Source organism: Trichechus manatus, unplaced genomic scaffold (genome assembly GCF_000243295.1).
Source record: "Trichechus manatus latirostris isolate Lorelei unplaced genomic scaffold, TriManLat1.0 scaffold00057, whole genome shotgun sequence".
Lineage (NCBI taxonomy): Eukaryota > Metazoa > Chordata > Mammalia > Sirenia > Trichechidae > Trichechus > Trichechus manatus.
This window is the reverse complement of record NW_004443993.1, coordinates 15,160,226-15,172,684: the sequence shown is the minus strand read 5'-3', so window position 1 is coordinate 15,172,684 and position 12,459 is coordinate 15,160,226. Positions and strand designations below refer to the sequence as shown.

General features: G+C 59.6%; 1 protein-coding gene and 1 non-coding gene across 2 annotated transcripts in view; one reads left to right on the top strand and one right to left on the bottom strand.

Annotated features, from left to right (window-relative positions):
- The window catches only part of TMEM259 (transmembrane protein 259), an 8,047-nt gene extending 1,208 nt beyond the window's left edge, over positions 1–6,839 (bottom strand). The window contains exons 1-10 of the mRNA XM_004378688.2: positions 6,476–6,839; positions 3,015–3,299; positions 2,212–2,311; positions 1,719–1,829; positions 1,510–1,632; positions 1,335–1,435; positions 981–1,038; positions 507–590; positions 301–433; positions 122–221 (exon numbers count right to left, since the gene is read on the bottom strand). Coding sequence (XP_004378745.1) covers positions 122–221; positions 301–433; positions 507–590; positions 981–1,038; positions 1,335–1,435; positions 1,510–1,632; positions 1,719–1,829; positions 2,212–2,311; positions 3,015–3,299; positions 6,476–6,700 — 1,320 coding nt within the window. The 5' untranslated portion in view covers positions 6,701–6,839. The remainder of the gene's footprint in view (positions 1–121; positions 222–300; positions 434–506; positions 591–980; positions 1,039–1,334; positions 1,436–1,509; positions 1,633–1,718; positions 1,830–2,211; positions 2,312–3,014; positions 3,300–6,475) is intronic.
- A 395-nt stretch (positions 6,840–7,234) lies between these two features.
- LOC111820972 (U6 spliceosomal RNA) lies at positions 7,235–7,341 on the top strand. Its single transcript, XR_002824463.1, has one exon. It is a non-coding gene; the product is annotated as a U6 spliceosomal RNA (small nuclear RNA).
- The last annotated feature ends 5,118 nt before the right edge of the window (positions 7,342–12,459 follow it).

Sequence of the window (12,459 nt, the reverse complement as noted above, 5' to 3'; positions counted from 1 at the left end):
CCCCAGCCCACCCCCACCCCAGCCTGGCCCTGGGGACGGGTCTCTGTCCAGGCCATCCCATCCGAGCCCCAGACCCAGAGCTCCGGCCCCACTCATGGGTGACCTGGCAGCACGGCCTCACCTGGATGAACAGCCAGGAGGTGACCAGCGCCAAGCTGCTGTACTGCCCGTTGAAGCGGTAGTGGTAGGCATAGAAGGCAAAGTGGTACAGGTAGAAGAACCTGCGGGGCGGGCGGTGGTAAGGGGTGGCGAGCCTGCCCTGGGGACGGCCCCTCAGCGGCCCCAGGTGACCGTACTCACCGCAGCCAATGCCGCTTGCTGGTGCTGGTGTGACAGCAGATGGCGTCGTACTGGTCCGCCAGCCAGACGATGAGAATGATGTAGAAGGCCGTGGTGGTGTCGTTGAAGAACTCAGACATGATGGCCTCCATGCCTGCGGGGACACGGGCGCCGGGTTGGGGCGGGCAGGTGGGCGGGGGCCGGGCGGGACTGGGGGCGGTCCTCACCGACGAGGGCCAGGATGACGGTCAGCAGGGGCGCTGCCGGGAAGGCGATGGCCATATTCATCTCCAGCATCTGCAGCAGGTCCACTGCGGGCACAGGTGGGGGGCCAGGTGAGGGCGGCGGGCAGAGGTGGGGGGCCGGGTGAGGGCGGCCGGCAGAGGTGGGGGGTCGGGTGCGGTCAGCAGGGGCGCTGCCGGGAAGGCGATGGCCATATTCATCTCCAGCATCTGCAGCAGGTCCACTGCGGGCAGAGGTGGGGGGCCAGGTGAGGGCGGCGGGCAGAGGTGGGGGGCCGGGTGAGGGCGGCCGGCAGAGGTGGGGGGCCGGGTGAGGGCGGCCGGCAGAGGTGGGGGGTCGGGTGAGGGCAGCAGGCATGCAGGCGGCCGGGTGAGGGCGGCGGGTGATGGGCAGATGTCACAGAGCCGAGCCCCCTTCCCCCCTGCCCCCACCTCCACCGCGTACCCAGCGGGCCTCACCAATGAAGACGAAGATCTGGTGGTGTGAGTAGCGCAGCAGCATGGACACGCTCAAGGTCTGCACAGGGGACACACGGCCGTGGGGCACATGGGGGACACGCGGGGGACACACGGCCATGGGGCACATGGAGCTGGGGCTCGTAAGACCACGGGGGGGACTGAGCGGGACCTCTCTCTGCCCCCCAGATGGCTCTGCTGCTGGGATGGGTACTGCCCGCAGCATGACATCAACCCCACCCAGCCCCTGGGGACTGTGGCTCACCGCCACCAGCTCCCCCTTCCTGGCCTGGCCCCAGTCCGGCGCCCAGCCCCCCGTCCCCGTCCCATCACGCCCCCCTCAGCCCCCGCACTCACAAAGATGACCATGATGACAAAGGCAGCCAGGTAGGAGGTGCGTGCCATCCACATGCTGACGAAGCGGTAGTGCTCGCCCGAGACCACGTTCCGCAGGAAGCCTGGGGGGTGGGGGGCGGCGTCACCCGTGTGCCCCCTGGCTGGCACCGCCTCCCCCACCCCAGGCGGGCAGTACCCTTGTTCTCCTCGTTCTCTGCCAGGCCCTTCACACTGGACATGAGAATGTCGTCATAACCCAGGAACTCGTCCAGCAGCAGGCGGCTGAAGCGGTCCCCAAAGCACTGGTCCCGCGTTGGGTCTGGGGGAGCGCAGGGCGGGTGGTCAGCTGTGTCCCCCACCCATGCTCCCCCGGTCCGCCCAAGCCCCCGCCGGCAGCTCACTCACCCAGCGTGACGACCATGACGGGGATGCGGAGACGCTGCCGCGTGGCTTGTGACAGCCGCAGGAAGCCGTACTCCAGCGAGTACTCCACGATGTATTCGTCCTGCGGCCAGGCTGGGGCGAGGGGCGGCGGTCAGGGCCCTGGGCTCGACTCGCCCGGACAAGCTCCTGACTTCCCCTCGGGGCCCTGCGTTTCCCTGCCCGCTGGCCGGCCGCTCAGAAGGAGGCTTTGGGAGGGCGGGGAGCGGAGCCTGCCTGGGGTGGCCTGCACCCACAAAGGGAAAGGGCAGGGCAGGGGGTGGACAGCAGTGCCGGCTGACAGAGGGGCCGCAGGACAGAGGAGGGCTCTGGAGGGGGTGACATCTCCCACGCCCTCGCCTGCTGCTGAGACAGGAAACAGGGACGGGGGCCGACCCCACCCAGGGTTACTGTCCTGTGATGCCCAGCCCCTCCAACCAGGGGCGGTGAGGTCTGGGGGAGTGGGAAGGGGGCCTACCTTTGGTGGGTGTCTCAGGGAAAGGGAACTCCTGGCTGTCGTTGAGAGCGTCTGCACCGGCCGGCGGCTTGAACACCTTGGGCTCAATGTCCAGCTCAAACTGTGGGCCCCAGAGAAGCCGCATCAGTGTGCATGATGCTCAGGCCTCACCTGGAGGACAACGTGGCCCTGGACCCCCCCGACTGGAAGGACACACTCAGGCCTGGCTGCTGTGACACCCCCCCCCCCCACTGCCCACGTCCCAGCTGCACACAGCCCAGAGACCTCGCACAGCTGTCTGGGTTCTGGGCACCTCTGCCCATTCCTGAGCTCGCCCATGGGCCTCGCATCTAGGCCTGCCACGGCCTCAGGGTTCAGGGAGGGGCTGGACCAGCACCGAGGCCACAGGGCCTGGGCACCGACCAAAAGCTGTCCAATTCTTGGGGGCCTGGCTCTGTGCAGGCAACAGCCCTTGCCCTGGGACCTGGGCCCTCACTGACCCAGGCAGCACTTACATGCCCCCAGCGATGGGGTGCTCACCACCTGTATCAGCCACCACTCCACCTCAGGACGGGTCAGAGCGCCTGGCTTGGACCATCCAGAGGCTGCCTCCTCAAGCTCTTCTGTCCTTCACCCCAGAACCAGGCCGGTCGCTGTCACTCCACAACAGGGACCACCCCCAACTACAGGTCAGCCCTGCAGCGCCTCTGCTGTCCTCCCCACCCAGCCCTGCCCAAGGACACAGCCCCACAGGACCCTAACCTGGTGGGTACCAGGAGCTCACCCTCCGACGGGACAGGCCAGGGCAACGGGCCGACGCTCACCTGGACGGAGCTGTTCCCAAACATCTCCATGGTCAGCTCCTCCTCGTCCTCGTCCTCCGGCTCCAGGCCCCCCGCACCGGGCTCCATGGCCAGGCCGGGGAAGCTGCCGCGGGCGTCACCATCACAGAACTGCAGGAAGACGGGCGCGCGGCTGGAGTTGTGCTGGACCTCCACCCGAAGGACGCCCTCACGCGGCCACTGCTCACGCACGTGCTCCAGGCAGTTGATGGGTGAGCGGGAGAAGGCAACGTGGATGTAGGCCAGGACGGAGAGCACCAGCAGGGCCTGGTGGGGGGCACAGGATCAGCGGGGGCCACCGAGACCCACCACCCGGCCTGGAACCCAGGAGGACCCCCGACAATAGGGCCCAGGCTGGGAAGACACAGCACAGACAGCACCTGGCCGTCATCTGTCATTAGCTGAGTGACCAGGTAGAGCCAGAGGTGTGGGGCGCCCCAGCACAGCCCCACCCCACCAATGCCTACGGCCGAGCAAGTCCCACGTGGCACCCCTGCACCCCCACGTGGATACTAGGACAAGGCTGCAGTTTGGCGCTCTCTGGGGAACTGTGTGGGACCCCCACCCAGGGAGAGACCAGGCTGGGCTCGGGCCCCCACAACAGGTGAAACCCCCTAGCTGGGCACATCCACGCCTTTTAACATCTCCGGTCCTGCAGAAGCTCAGGCCAGGTGCCGCTGCCTCTTGGAAGCCCACTGGCCCAGGTGACCCTGCGGCTCCCTGACTCACTCCGGCTGGCCTCAGAGCACCCAATGGCACGAGATAAAAAGAAGCCTCCCTGTGGGTCCAGGCACCCTCTGCCCCCACCGCCCAGGCCTGCCGGCCAGCTGGAACCACCTAGGATACCAGGAACCTCCCAGCCTGGTCACACCCGTGGTTTTCTCCTCTGTAAAATGGGACAGCAGCCCCTCTCACCAAGTGACGCTGCCCCCAGGGGACACTGGTGATTTCTGGTGTGCTGCTCACACTGTGTCCTGTGTCCAGAGCCTGGCCCGGCCCACACGCAGATGCCAGCTGACACCCTCCCTGCTCACGCTGTGTCCTATGTCCAGAGCCCGGCCCGGCCCAGGTGCAGACGCCAGCTGACGCCCTCCCCGCTCACGCTGTGTCCTGTGTCCAGAGCCTGGCTCCGCCCGGCCCAGGTGCAGACGCCAGCTGACGCCCTCCCCGCTCACGCTGTGTCCTGTGTCCAGAGCCTGGCTCCGCCCGGCCCAGGTGCAGACGCCAGCTGACGCCCTCCCCGCTCACGCTGTGTCCTGTGTCCAGAGCCTGGCCCGGCCCGGCCCAAGTGCAGATGCCAGCTGACGCCCTCCCCGCTCACGCTGTGTCCTGTGTCCAGAGCCTGGCCCGGCCCGGCCCAGGTGCAGACGCCAGCTGACGCCCTCCCCGCTCATGCTGTGTCCTGTGTCCAGAGCCTGGCCCGGCCCGGCCCAGGTGCAGACGCCAGCTGACGCCCTCCCCCCCCCACAAGAAGCTGTCCCTGACGCTGCCAGCCCAAGCCACAGGGCAACCCGGATGCTCTGCCACCCACACAGGCCTTTCCCAGCCTGCCTCTCAGTGCCCACCGCTTCTGCTTACCGGGCGACCTCTCTGGCCCCGGTGCCGTGGAGACCAGTGGTGAGTGCAGGGCTGAGGCTGGAGGAGTCTTCTGGGACCCTCAACCACGGCTCCACCTCTCCCACCCTCCAGCAGTTGGCAATGGACGGCTGTTTGCTAAAAACTGCCCCAAAGCCCAGGCCCCCCAAGAAGACACGATGCAAACGGACCCCGTGAAGGAGGGTCACAACCGCGGCAGCAAGCGTGCCGGATGCCGGGAGGGCAGAGGCCGAGGCCAGCGCTTTCTGGAACCCAACACAGCTTTCGAGTCACGGGGTGTTGGGTAGGTTCTCAAGGAACAGCCAGCCTCCCGGCCCCACCAGTCCCTCATCCCAGCACCCCAGGTAAAAGGAGGTGGTGGGCTGAGAGATGGTGGTGGGCTCCCTGGCCTCCGGAGCACTTATTGGGCAGCAGGCGGGGCGCTTTCAGCCCTGGCGGATACAGCCACCTGAGATGACACTGATCAGCCCCCACCTCTGACACGCCCCACGTCAGGAAATGGTGCAGCCAGAGCCACATGTGTGCCTTCAGGGAGGCTGACCTGGGGGGAGGTTCAGTGCTCTCTGGCCATTGAGGCAGAAGGTCCTGCCTGGATCCTGGGCCACCCTCAGTGTCCACCCAGGGCTGGGGTTTTCCTCCCTAAGGAAACCACACACCCAGAGACGAGCCTCTGCCCACGAAGCCAGGCCGCCAGGAGCCCAGGCACTGGTCCTCCATGCCCAGCAAGTGGGCCTCCTGAGTGGACAGCACCGGTTGGCCTGGCGGTGGAAGGACACCCCTGACCACTCCTCAGTCACAGGAGTCCCGTCTCACTCACGAGGAATTGCAGTGCCTCCTCCCGGCAGGGACCCACACCCACGGCTATCAGCCCGCAAGGCCCGCCCAGCTGCTTCCACCAAACCCCAGAGCCGTGGCTCCCCACTGGAGTCAGCTGGGGACTCCGCCGGCCAGCCCTCAGCCGTTGGCATCGCCCCTTTCCAGCCGTTTTGCCACTTCCTCAGACAGGTCTAGTGACAGCCGAGACCCCCTGCTCAAACAGCACCCCTGGAACCCCAATCTGCACAGCTCAGTAACCTGGGCCTGCTCCAGGTCTTACAGGTCACAGCTCCTGCTGAGCAGGATCTGCCACCGAGTAAGCAGGCCTCCACGGGACCCAGGCCCTTCTGGGACCCGGGCCGTCGGGGGTCCCCTGAACCGCCTGGGTGGTGCCTTGGCAGCGGAGCCCTCTGTCAATGTGAGGGAGGACGGGGAGGGGTCCGAGCCTCAGACAGCAAGGAGGGACCCAAAGGAGCAGGACTCGAGGGCAAGGCATAACTCCGAACTAACTCTGGCGAGTGACCTCAGCTAAGGCTCCTGGGAGACAGCATAGGGTGGGGGGCAGGAGGAAGAGATGGAAGTGGGGCGTGGAGTCCAGGACAGACGGTGGGGGTGTGTGTGTCCTGATGGGCTAGGTTTATGACAGTCAGGACTGGCGTTTGGGGGCAGGGCAGGACGGGAGGTTGGGAGGGGCGTCCCCCCAGGCTGAGGACCCCAGGGGTCAGAGGGCAGGCAGGGGTCCCTATCAGGCCAGGGGCGGGGTGAGAATTCTGGAGTTGGGATCAGGGGGCTCCTAGTGGGGTGCGGCTTGGGCCTTCCAGGGTGGGAGTCTCAGACCAGGATGGGGTCCAGGAATTGGGGTCAGAGACTAGGGTCAGAGATCGCAGGCTCAGGGGAGGGTCTCGAATCCGTGGAGCCAGGGATCCAGGCCTCAGAGGAGAGGTTCGGCGCCTCGGCCAGGATCAGGGGTCGGGGTCACAGGTCGGCCGACGGGATCGGGGTCAGGGGTCGGGAGTCGGGACAGTGGTCACCTTGAGCAACACGAAGAACTCGAACAGGCGGCGGAAGGCGGGTGGGAAGAGCCGCGAGTAGGTCACTGCCATCTTGAAGAAAAGCGCGTGGAAAAGCCGGTCGCGCACGTTGATGAGAGGATTGGGGTTCAGGTTGGGGGTGCGAGGCCCGCGCGCGGGGGCCGGGCCGCCACCACCGCCGTTGGGCCCGGGCCCTGGGGCCACGGGCGCCGCGTGCTCTGACATGCCGCCCAGGGTCGCGCCCTAACGGTCCGAGGGTCCCCGAGGGCGCGCCCCGGCAGCCATTGGCCTCTCGCCGTCGCCGCGATCCTCACGGCCGCCCGGCTGTCGCCGCCATCTTCCGCCTCCTCGTCCGGCCGCGGCCCTGCTGATGCCAGCGAGTCGCCGCGCCGGGCAAGAGCGCTCCCTGCGACCGCGGGGAACGCTGGGATGCCGGCGGACGGCCCGCGGCGACCCGCCCCCTCGCTGGGCGCACGGCTCCGCGGCGCCGGGGGCGGGGCTGCATCAGAGCCGGGTCTTTTGCATATTGCTCCCCATAAGGCTCCGCGGCTGTTGACTACTCTTCGGAGGTAAAATGAGTTAACAACTGAGGATTTTAGACGTGGTAAAAGACACTCAAAGTAAGCTGAACTGAGAAAGATTTTTTTAAGATACAGCTGTGGACTATTATGCTTAAAATATATGCTATATTTAGGAGGCCTAACTGTAAAGTACTTTATATGTTTGCGTATAAATATGGTTCCTAAGACGCTAATGTTCGTGCTTGCTTCGGCAGCACATATACTAAAATTGGAACGATACAGAGAAGATTAGCATGGCCCCTGCGCAAGGATGACACGCAAATTCGTGAAGCGTTCCATATTTTTTCTAGTGCGGCGACACAGCGCCAGAGTGGACTCGGCCTGTCAGTCCCTTGAAGTCACAAGCCCAGGTATGTCCCCCCTTCTCCCGTGACCTCGGAGGTCCAGCCGCTGCCGGCGGCGCGAAACAGTGCGCGGCAGAAGCATTTATCGAACACCTGTTGGGTGCACGGATTCAAGAACTCCCAGATAAGGGGGCCCTCTGGCAACTTTCTTAGTTTTTCCCTCTGTGAGTCGGGCTACGTCAGCGTCCATCTCTTCCCTGCGTGCAGTCAGACCCTGGCTCCCCAGACCCCCGGCCCGGCCAGGCGGGACTTCGGTGTGCCCCGCGGCAAACGGTGTGCACCTGGCGCCTGCAAAGTGCTCCAACCCCAGGAAGGAGTTGTTAGAGCTGCAGACACGCGCCCCTCTTGGCTGCCGCGGATCTGGGACGTGTGCCTGCCCCTCCACCACGCCTCCTGGACCCCTGACCGCGCCATGCAGCCTTGGACGGTCCACGCGGTCCCGGGCTCGGCGCCTGGGTGCCTCCTAGCAGCCGAATAAATTATTGCGCCAAGTAAATAACGAGCGCCTGTGTGTTCATAAAAACCAAGAAAACCAAACCCGTTGCCGTCAAGTTGATTCCGACTGGTAGCCACCCGATAGAACAGAGTAGAACTGTCCCCATGGGGTTTCCAGTGTGCGCCTGAAGGATTGGAACTGCCAACCTTTTGGTTAGCAGCCATAGCTCTTAACCACTATGCCATCAGTGTTTCCAGGTGTTCATAAAGAAAACAAAAATCCTCACAACTGGACCAATAAGCAACATCATGTTAAATGGAGAAAAGATTGACGTTGTCAAGGATTTCATTTTACTTGGATTCACAATCACCCATGGAAGCAGCAGTCAAGAAGTCAAACAGTGCATTGCATTTGGGTAAATCTTCTGCAAAAGACCTCTTTAAAGTGTTAAAAAGCAAACATGTCACTTTGAGGACTAAGGTGCTCCTGACCCAAGCCATGGTGTTTTCAGTCGCCTCATATGCATGCGAAAGCTGGATAATGAATAAGGAAGACTGGGAGAAGAATTGATGCCTTTGAATTATAGTGTTGGCGAAGAATATTGAATATACAATGGACTGCCAAAAGAACGAACAAATCTGTCTTGGAAGAAATACAGCCAGAGTGCTCTTTGGAAGTGAGGATGGCGAGACTTTGTCTTATGTACTTTGGACATGTTATCAGGAGGGATCAGTCCCTGGAGAACGACATCATGCTTGGCAAAGTAGAGGGTCAGCAAAAAAGAGCAAGACCCTCAACAGGATGGACTGACACAGTGGCTGCGACAAAGGGCTCAAACATAACCATCTATGATTGTGAGGATGGTGCAGGACCAGGCAGTGAGTCGGAACCCACTCAACGGCACCTAACAACACCACCGTTCGAGGAGCCCTGGTGGCCAGTGGTTAAGAGCTTGGCTACTAACCAAGAGATCGGTGGTTGAAACCCACCAGCCACTCTGCAGGAGAAAGATGCAGCAGTTCACTTCAGTAAAGATTTACAGCCTTGGAAACCCTATGGGGCAGTTCTACTCTGTCTTACAGGGTCGCAGTGAGTCAGAATCCACTCAACGGCAACGAACTTGTGTCCGGTGCTTGGCTCCTCACACACCCCAAAGCAAGGCAGGTTTGGCCACAGCAGGAAGCCTGGAAGGTCAGGGCAAGGAGGACAGGCTGACAGAAGGGAGGACGCTTTAGTGCACAGCTGGACACCGGGTTAGGCACCCAAGCCTCACAGAAGCACTGAAAGGGTTCCGGGCAAGGAGTTTTCAGCGTCCCAGGGCCGGTGCTGGGCTCTGGGGACACAGCAGTGGCTGTGGGCTCAGGGACCAGCAGGGAGACAAACAGGCAAGCTGATGTCTGGCTCCTGACAGTGAGCATCACGCTGTGATGGACACAGAGGCCTCAGAGAGGTGGGGACACAGGGACCTGGGGGGTCAGGGAGGGAGGAGACTTTCCAGCTGTGGCCTGGAGGTTGGAGAGAACATTGTAGACCTAGCTGCTGGGTTTTCGTAGTCCCCTGTACCTCCTGACTGGACACAGATGGACAGATGGACCGACGGGGCTCCTCCCCTACCAAGACCAGCAGGCCAAAGCAATTCTCTTCCTGTTAACAAGGAGAGGCCATTGCACAGAGACTGCCATACAGTAGGCACTCAATAAGCACTCAGCTACTAACTGAAAGGTTAGCAATTCAAATCCACCCAGAGGCACTTCAGAAGAAAGGCCTGGCAATCTACCTTCAAAAAACCAGCCATTGAAAACCTGTGGAGCTCAGTTCTACTCTGATACGCATGGGGTCGCCATGAGTCAACTGGAAAGAACCTGGTTTTATTTTGTTTTTCTGCTTGAAATTGTTATGATTCACCCCCAGTTTACTTGCTAATTGTAAAGGGAGAAGAAATTGTCTTTCCCGATGGAGAGAACTTGCGGGCATCCCCTTGACGAGGACAGCAAGGCCAGCCTCACCGTGGGGCACTGGGGGCTTGGGTGTGAGGCAGACGGAAGCTGACAGGCTTCTGGGGAAGGCCAGTCAAGCCCCACCCAGTGCTGATGAACTCGGTGGCCACACGGGGCTCCCGAGCCTGCAAAATGGGGCAGTGTGACTGAAGAGCTAAATTTTTAACGTAATTTTTTTTCTAATTTAATTCAAGTTTTAATAGCCGTGTAAGAGCCCTGGTGGTGCAGTGGTTAAGCACTCAGCTGCTAACCAAAAGGTCGGTGGTTGAAGCCCACCAGCCGATCCTAGGGAGAAAGATGTGGCAGTCTGCTTCCGTAAAGATTTCAGCTTTGGAAACCCTATGGGGCAGTTCTACTCTGTCCTTGTCATGGATTGATTGTGTCCCCCAAAAATGTGTGTCAGCTTGTCTAGACCATGGATATTGTGTGATTGTCCACCATTTTTTCATCTGATGTGATTATCTTTTGTGTGGTAAGTCCTACCTCTATGATGTTATGAGGCTGGATTAGCAGCAGTTATGTTAATGAGGCAAGATTTAATCTACAAGATTAGGTTGTGTCTTAAGCCAATCTCTTTTGAGATATAAAAGAGAGAAGGGAGCAGAGAGACAGGGGGACCTCATACCACCAAGAAAGCAGCACCAGGAGCAGAGCGCCTCCTTTGGACCTGGGGTCCCTGTGCCTGAGAAGCTCCTAGTCCAGGGGAAGATTGATGATAAGGACCTCTCTCCAGAGCTGACAGACAGAGAAAGCCTTCCTCTGGAGCTGGAGCCCTGAATTTGAACTTCTAGCCTCCTAAACGGTGAGAGAGTAAACTTATCTTTGTTAAAGTCATCCACTTGTGGTATTTCTGTATTTCTGTTATAACAGGACTAGATATGGACTCCAGGGCAGTGGATTTAAATAGCCGTACGGGGCAAGAGGCTGCTGTATCAGAAGGCATAGCTGTCAACCTCACTTCCACTTACTGGGAACACAGGGCCTCTAAGAACAAGTTAAACTTCACCACAGGCCCAGACTGTGCACCCAACACCCTCAGAAAGTCACCGTTAATTGCAAGCAGGGAGGCAAACAGATGCTTGTCCACCAACGTTCATAGCTGCGCTATTTACCGGTGCCAAAAGGTGAAAACGACGCAAGCGTCCATCCAGATGGCCGGTAAACACAATGTGGTCCGTCCACACAGCGGAGTATTTGCTGAGCCATGGGAAGGAGTGCAGCTCTCATACACGCTATGGTGGGGATGAACCTCGAAAACGTGATGCCCAGTGAGAGAAGCCAGACACAAAAGGCCCCATTTTCTACTATCTGCTGATATGAAATGTCCAGAACAGGCAAATCCAGAGACAGGAAGTACATTAGTGGTTGCCAGGGGCTGGGGAAGCGGGGTGGGGAGGGATAGCTCATGAGTACAGGGATTCTTTCTGGGGTGATGGAATGTTCTGGAATTAGTGGCAATTAGTTGCACAACTCTATGAATATACTTAATGTCACTGAATTGTACACTTAAAAAGTGGTAAGTCAGGGAGAAACCCTGAGAGTACGGCCCCCAGACACCCTTTTAGCTCAGTGGTGAAGTCACTTCCGAAGTTCACCGTTCAGGTGGGGATTGGACAGCCTCATAAAACAAAATGGGACTAATGAGGCACAGCAGCCCAGGGACAAGGACTAGAAGGCAGAAGGGGACAGGAAAGCTGGTGATAGGGGACCCAGGGTTGAGAAGGGACAGTGCTGACATGTCGTGGGGTTGTTAACCATTGTCATAGGGCAATATGTGTGCTAACTGTTTAATGAGAAGCTATTTGCTCTGCAAACCCTCATCTAAGGTACAAAAAAAAAAAAAAAAAATTATCTATGTGAGATCAAATTGACAACAGCGACTCAAAAGGTTTGATGGGAAGCCTGGGGGCAGTGAATTGAAGATAATGGTGACGGGATAATTTGGAAAAGGAAAGTGAGAATCGCAGCACAACTGGAAGAATGTAATCGACGTCACTGAATTGTACATGTAGAAACTTTCGAAACGGTGTAACTTTAGCTATGTATATTTGCACCAAAAAAAAAGGTCCTCCAAGGTCGAGAAGGGACAGTGTTGACATGTCATGGGGTTGTTAACCAACGTCGTAAAACGATATGCGTACTGTTTAATGAGAAACTATTTGTTCTGTAAACCTTTGTCTAAAGTACAATAAAAAAAAAAAAAAAAGAAGCAGTTAGTCAGAAGAACTAGATGGTGCCCAGCTACCATCAGTGACCGCCCTGACGGGGAACACAACAGAGAGTCCCGGACGGAGCAGGAGAAGAGTGTGAAGCAGAACTGAAATTCACTTAAAAATACCAGACTTAATGGTCTGACAGAGATTGGAGGAATCCCCAAAACTATGGCCCCTGGACGCTCTGTTAACCCAGAACTGAAACCATTCTCGAAGCCCACTCTTCAAAGCTTAGACAGGACTACAAAACAGAAAATAATAGACGTGAGGGGTGTGCTTCTTGGTTCAGTCAGATACGCGAGCCCAAACGGGCGGCTCCTGTCCAGAGGTGGGATGAGAAGGCAGGAAGGGACAGGAGACGGTCGAATGCACGCGGAGAACCCAGGGTGGAAAGGGGGAGGGTGGTGTCACAT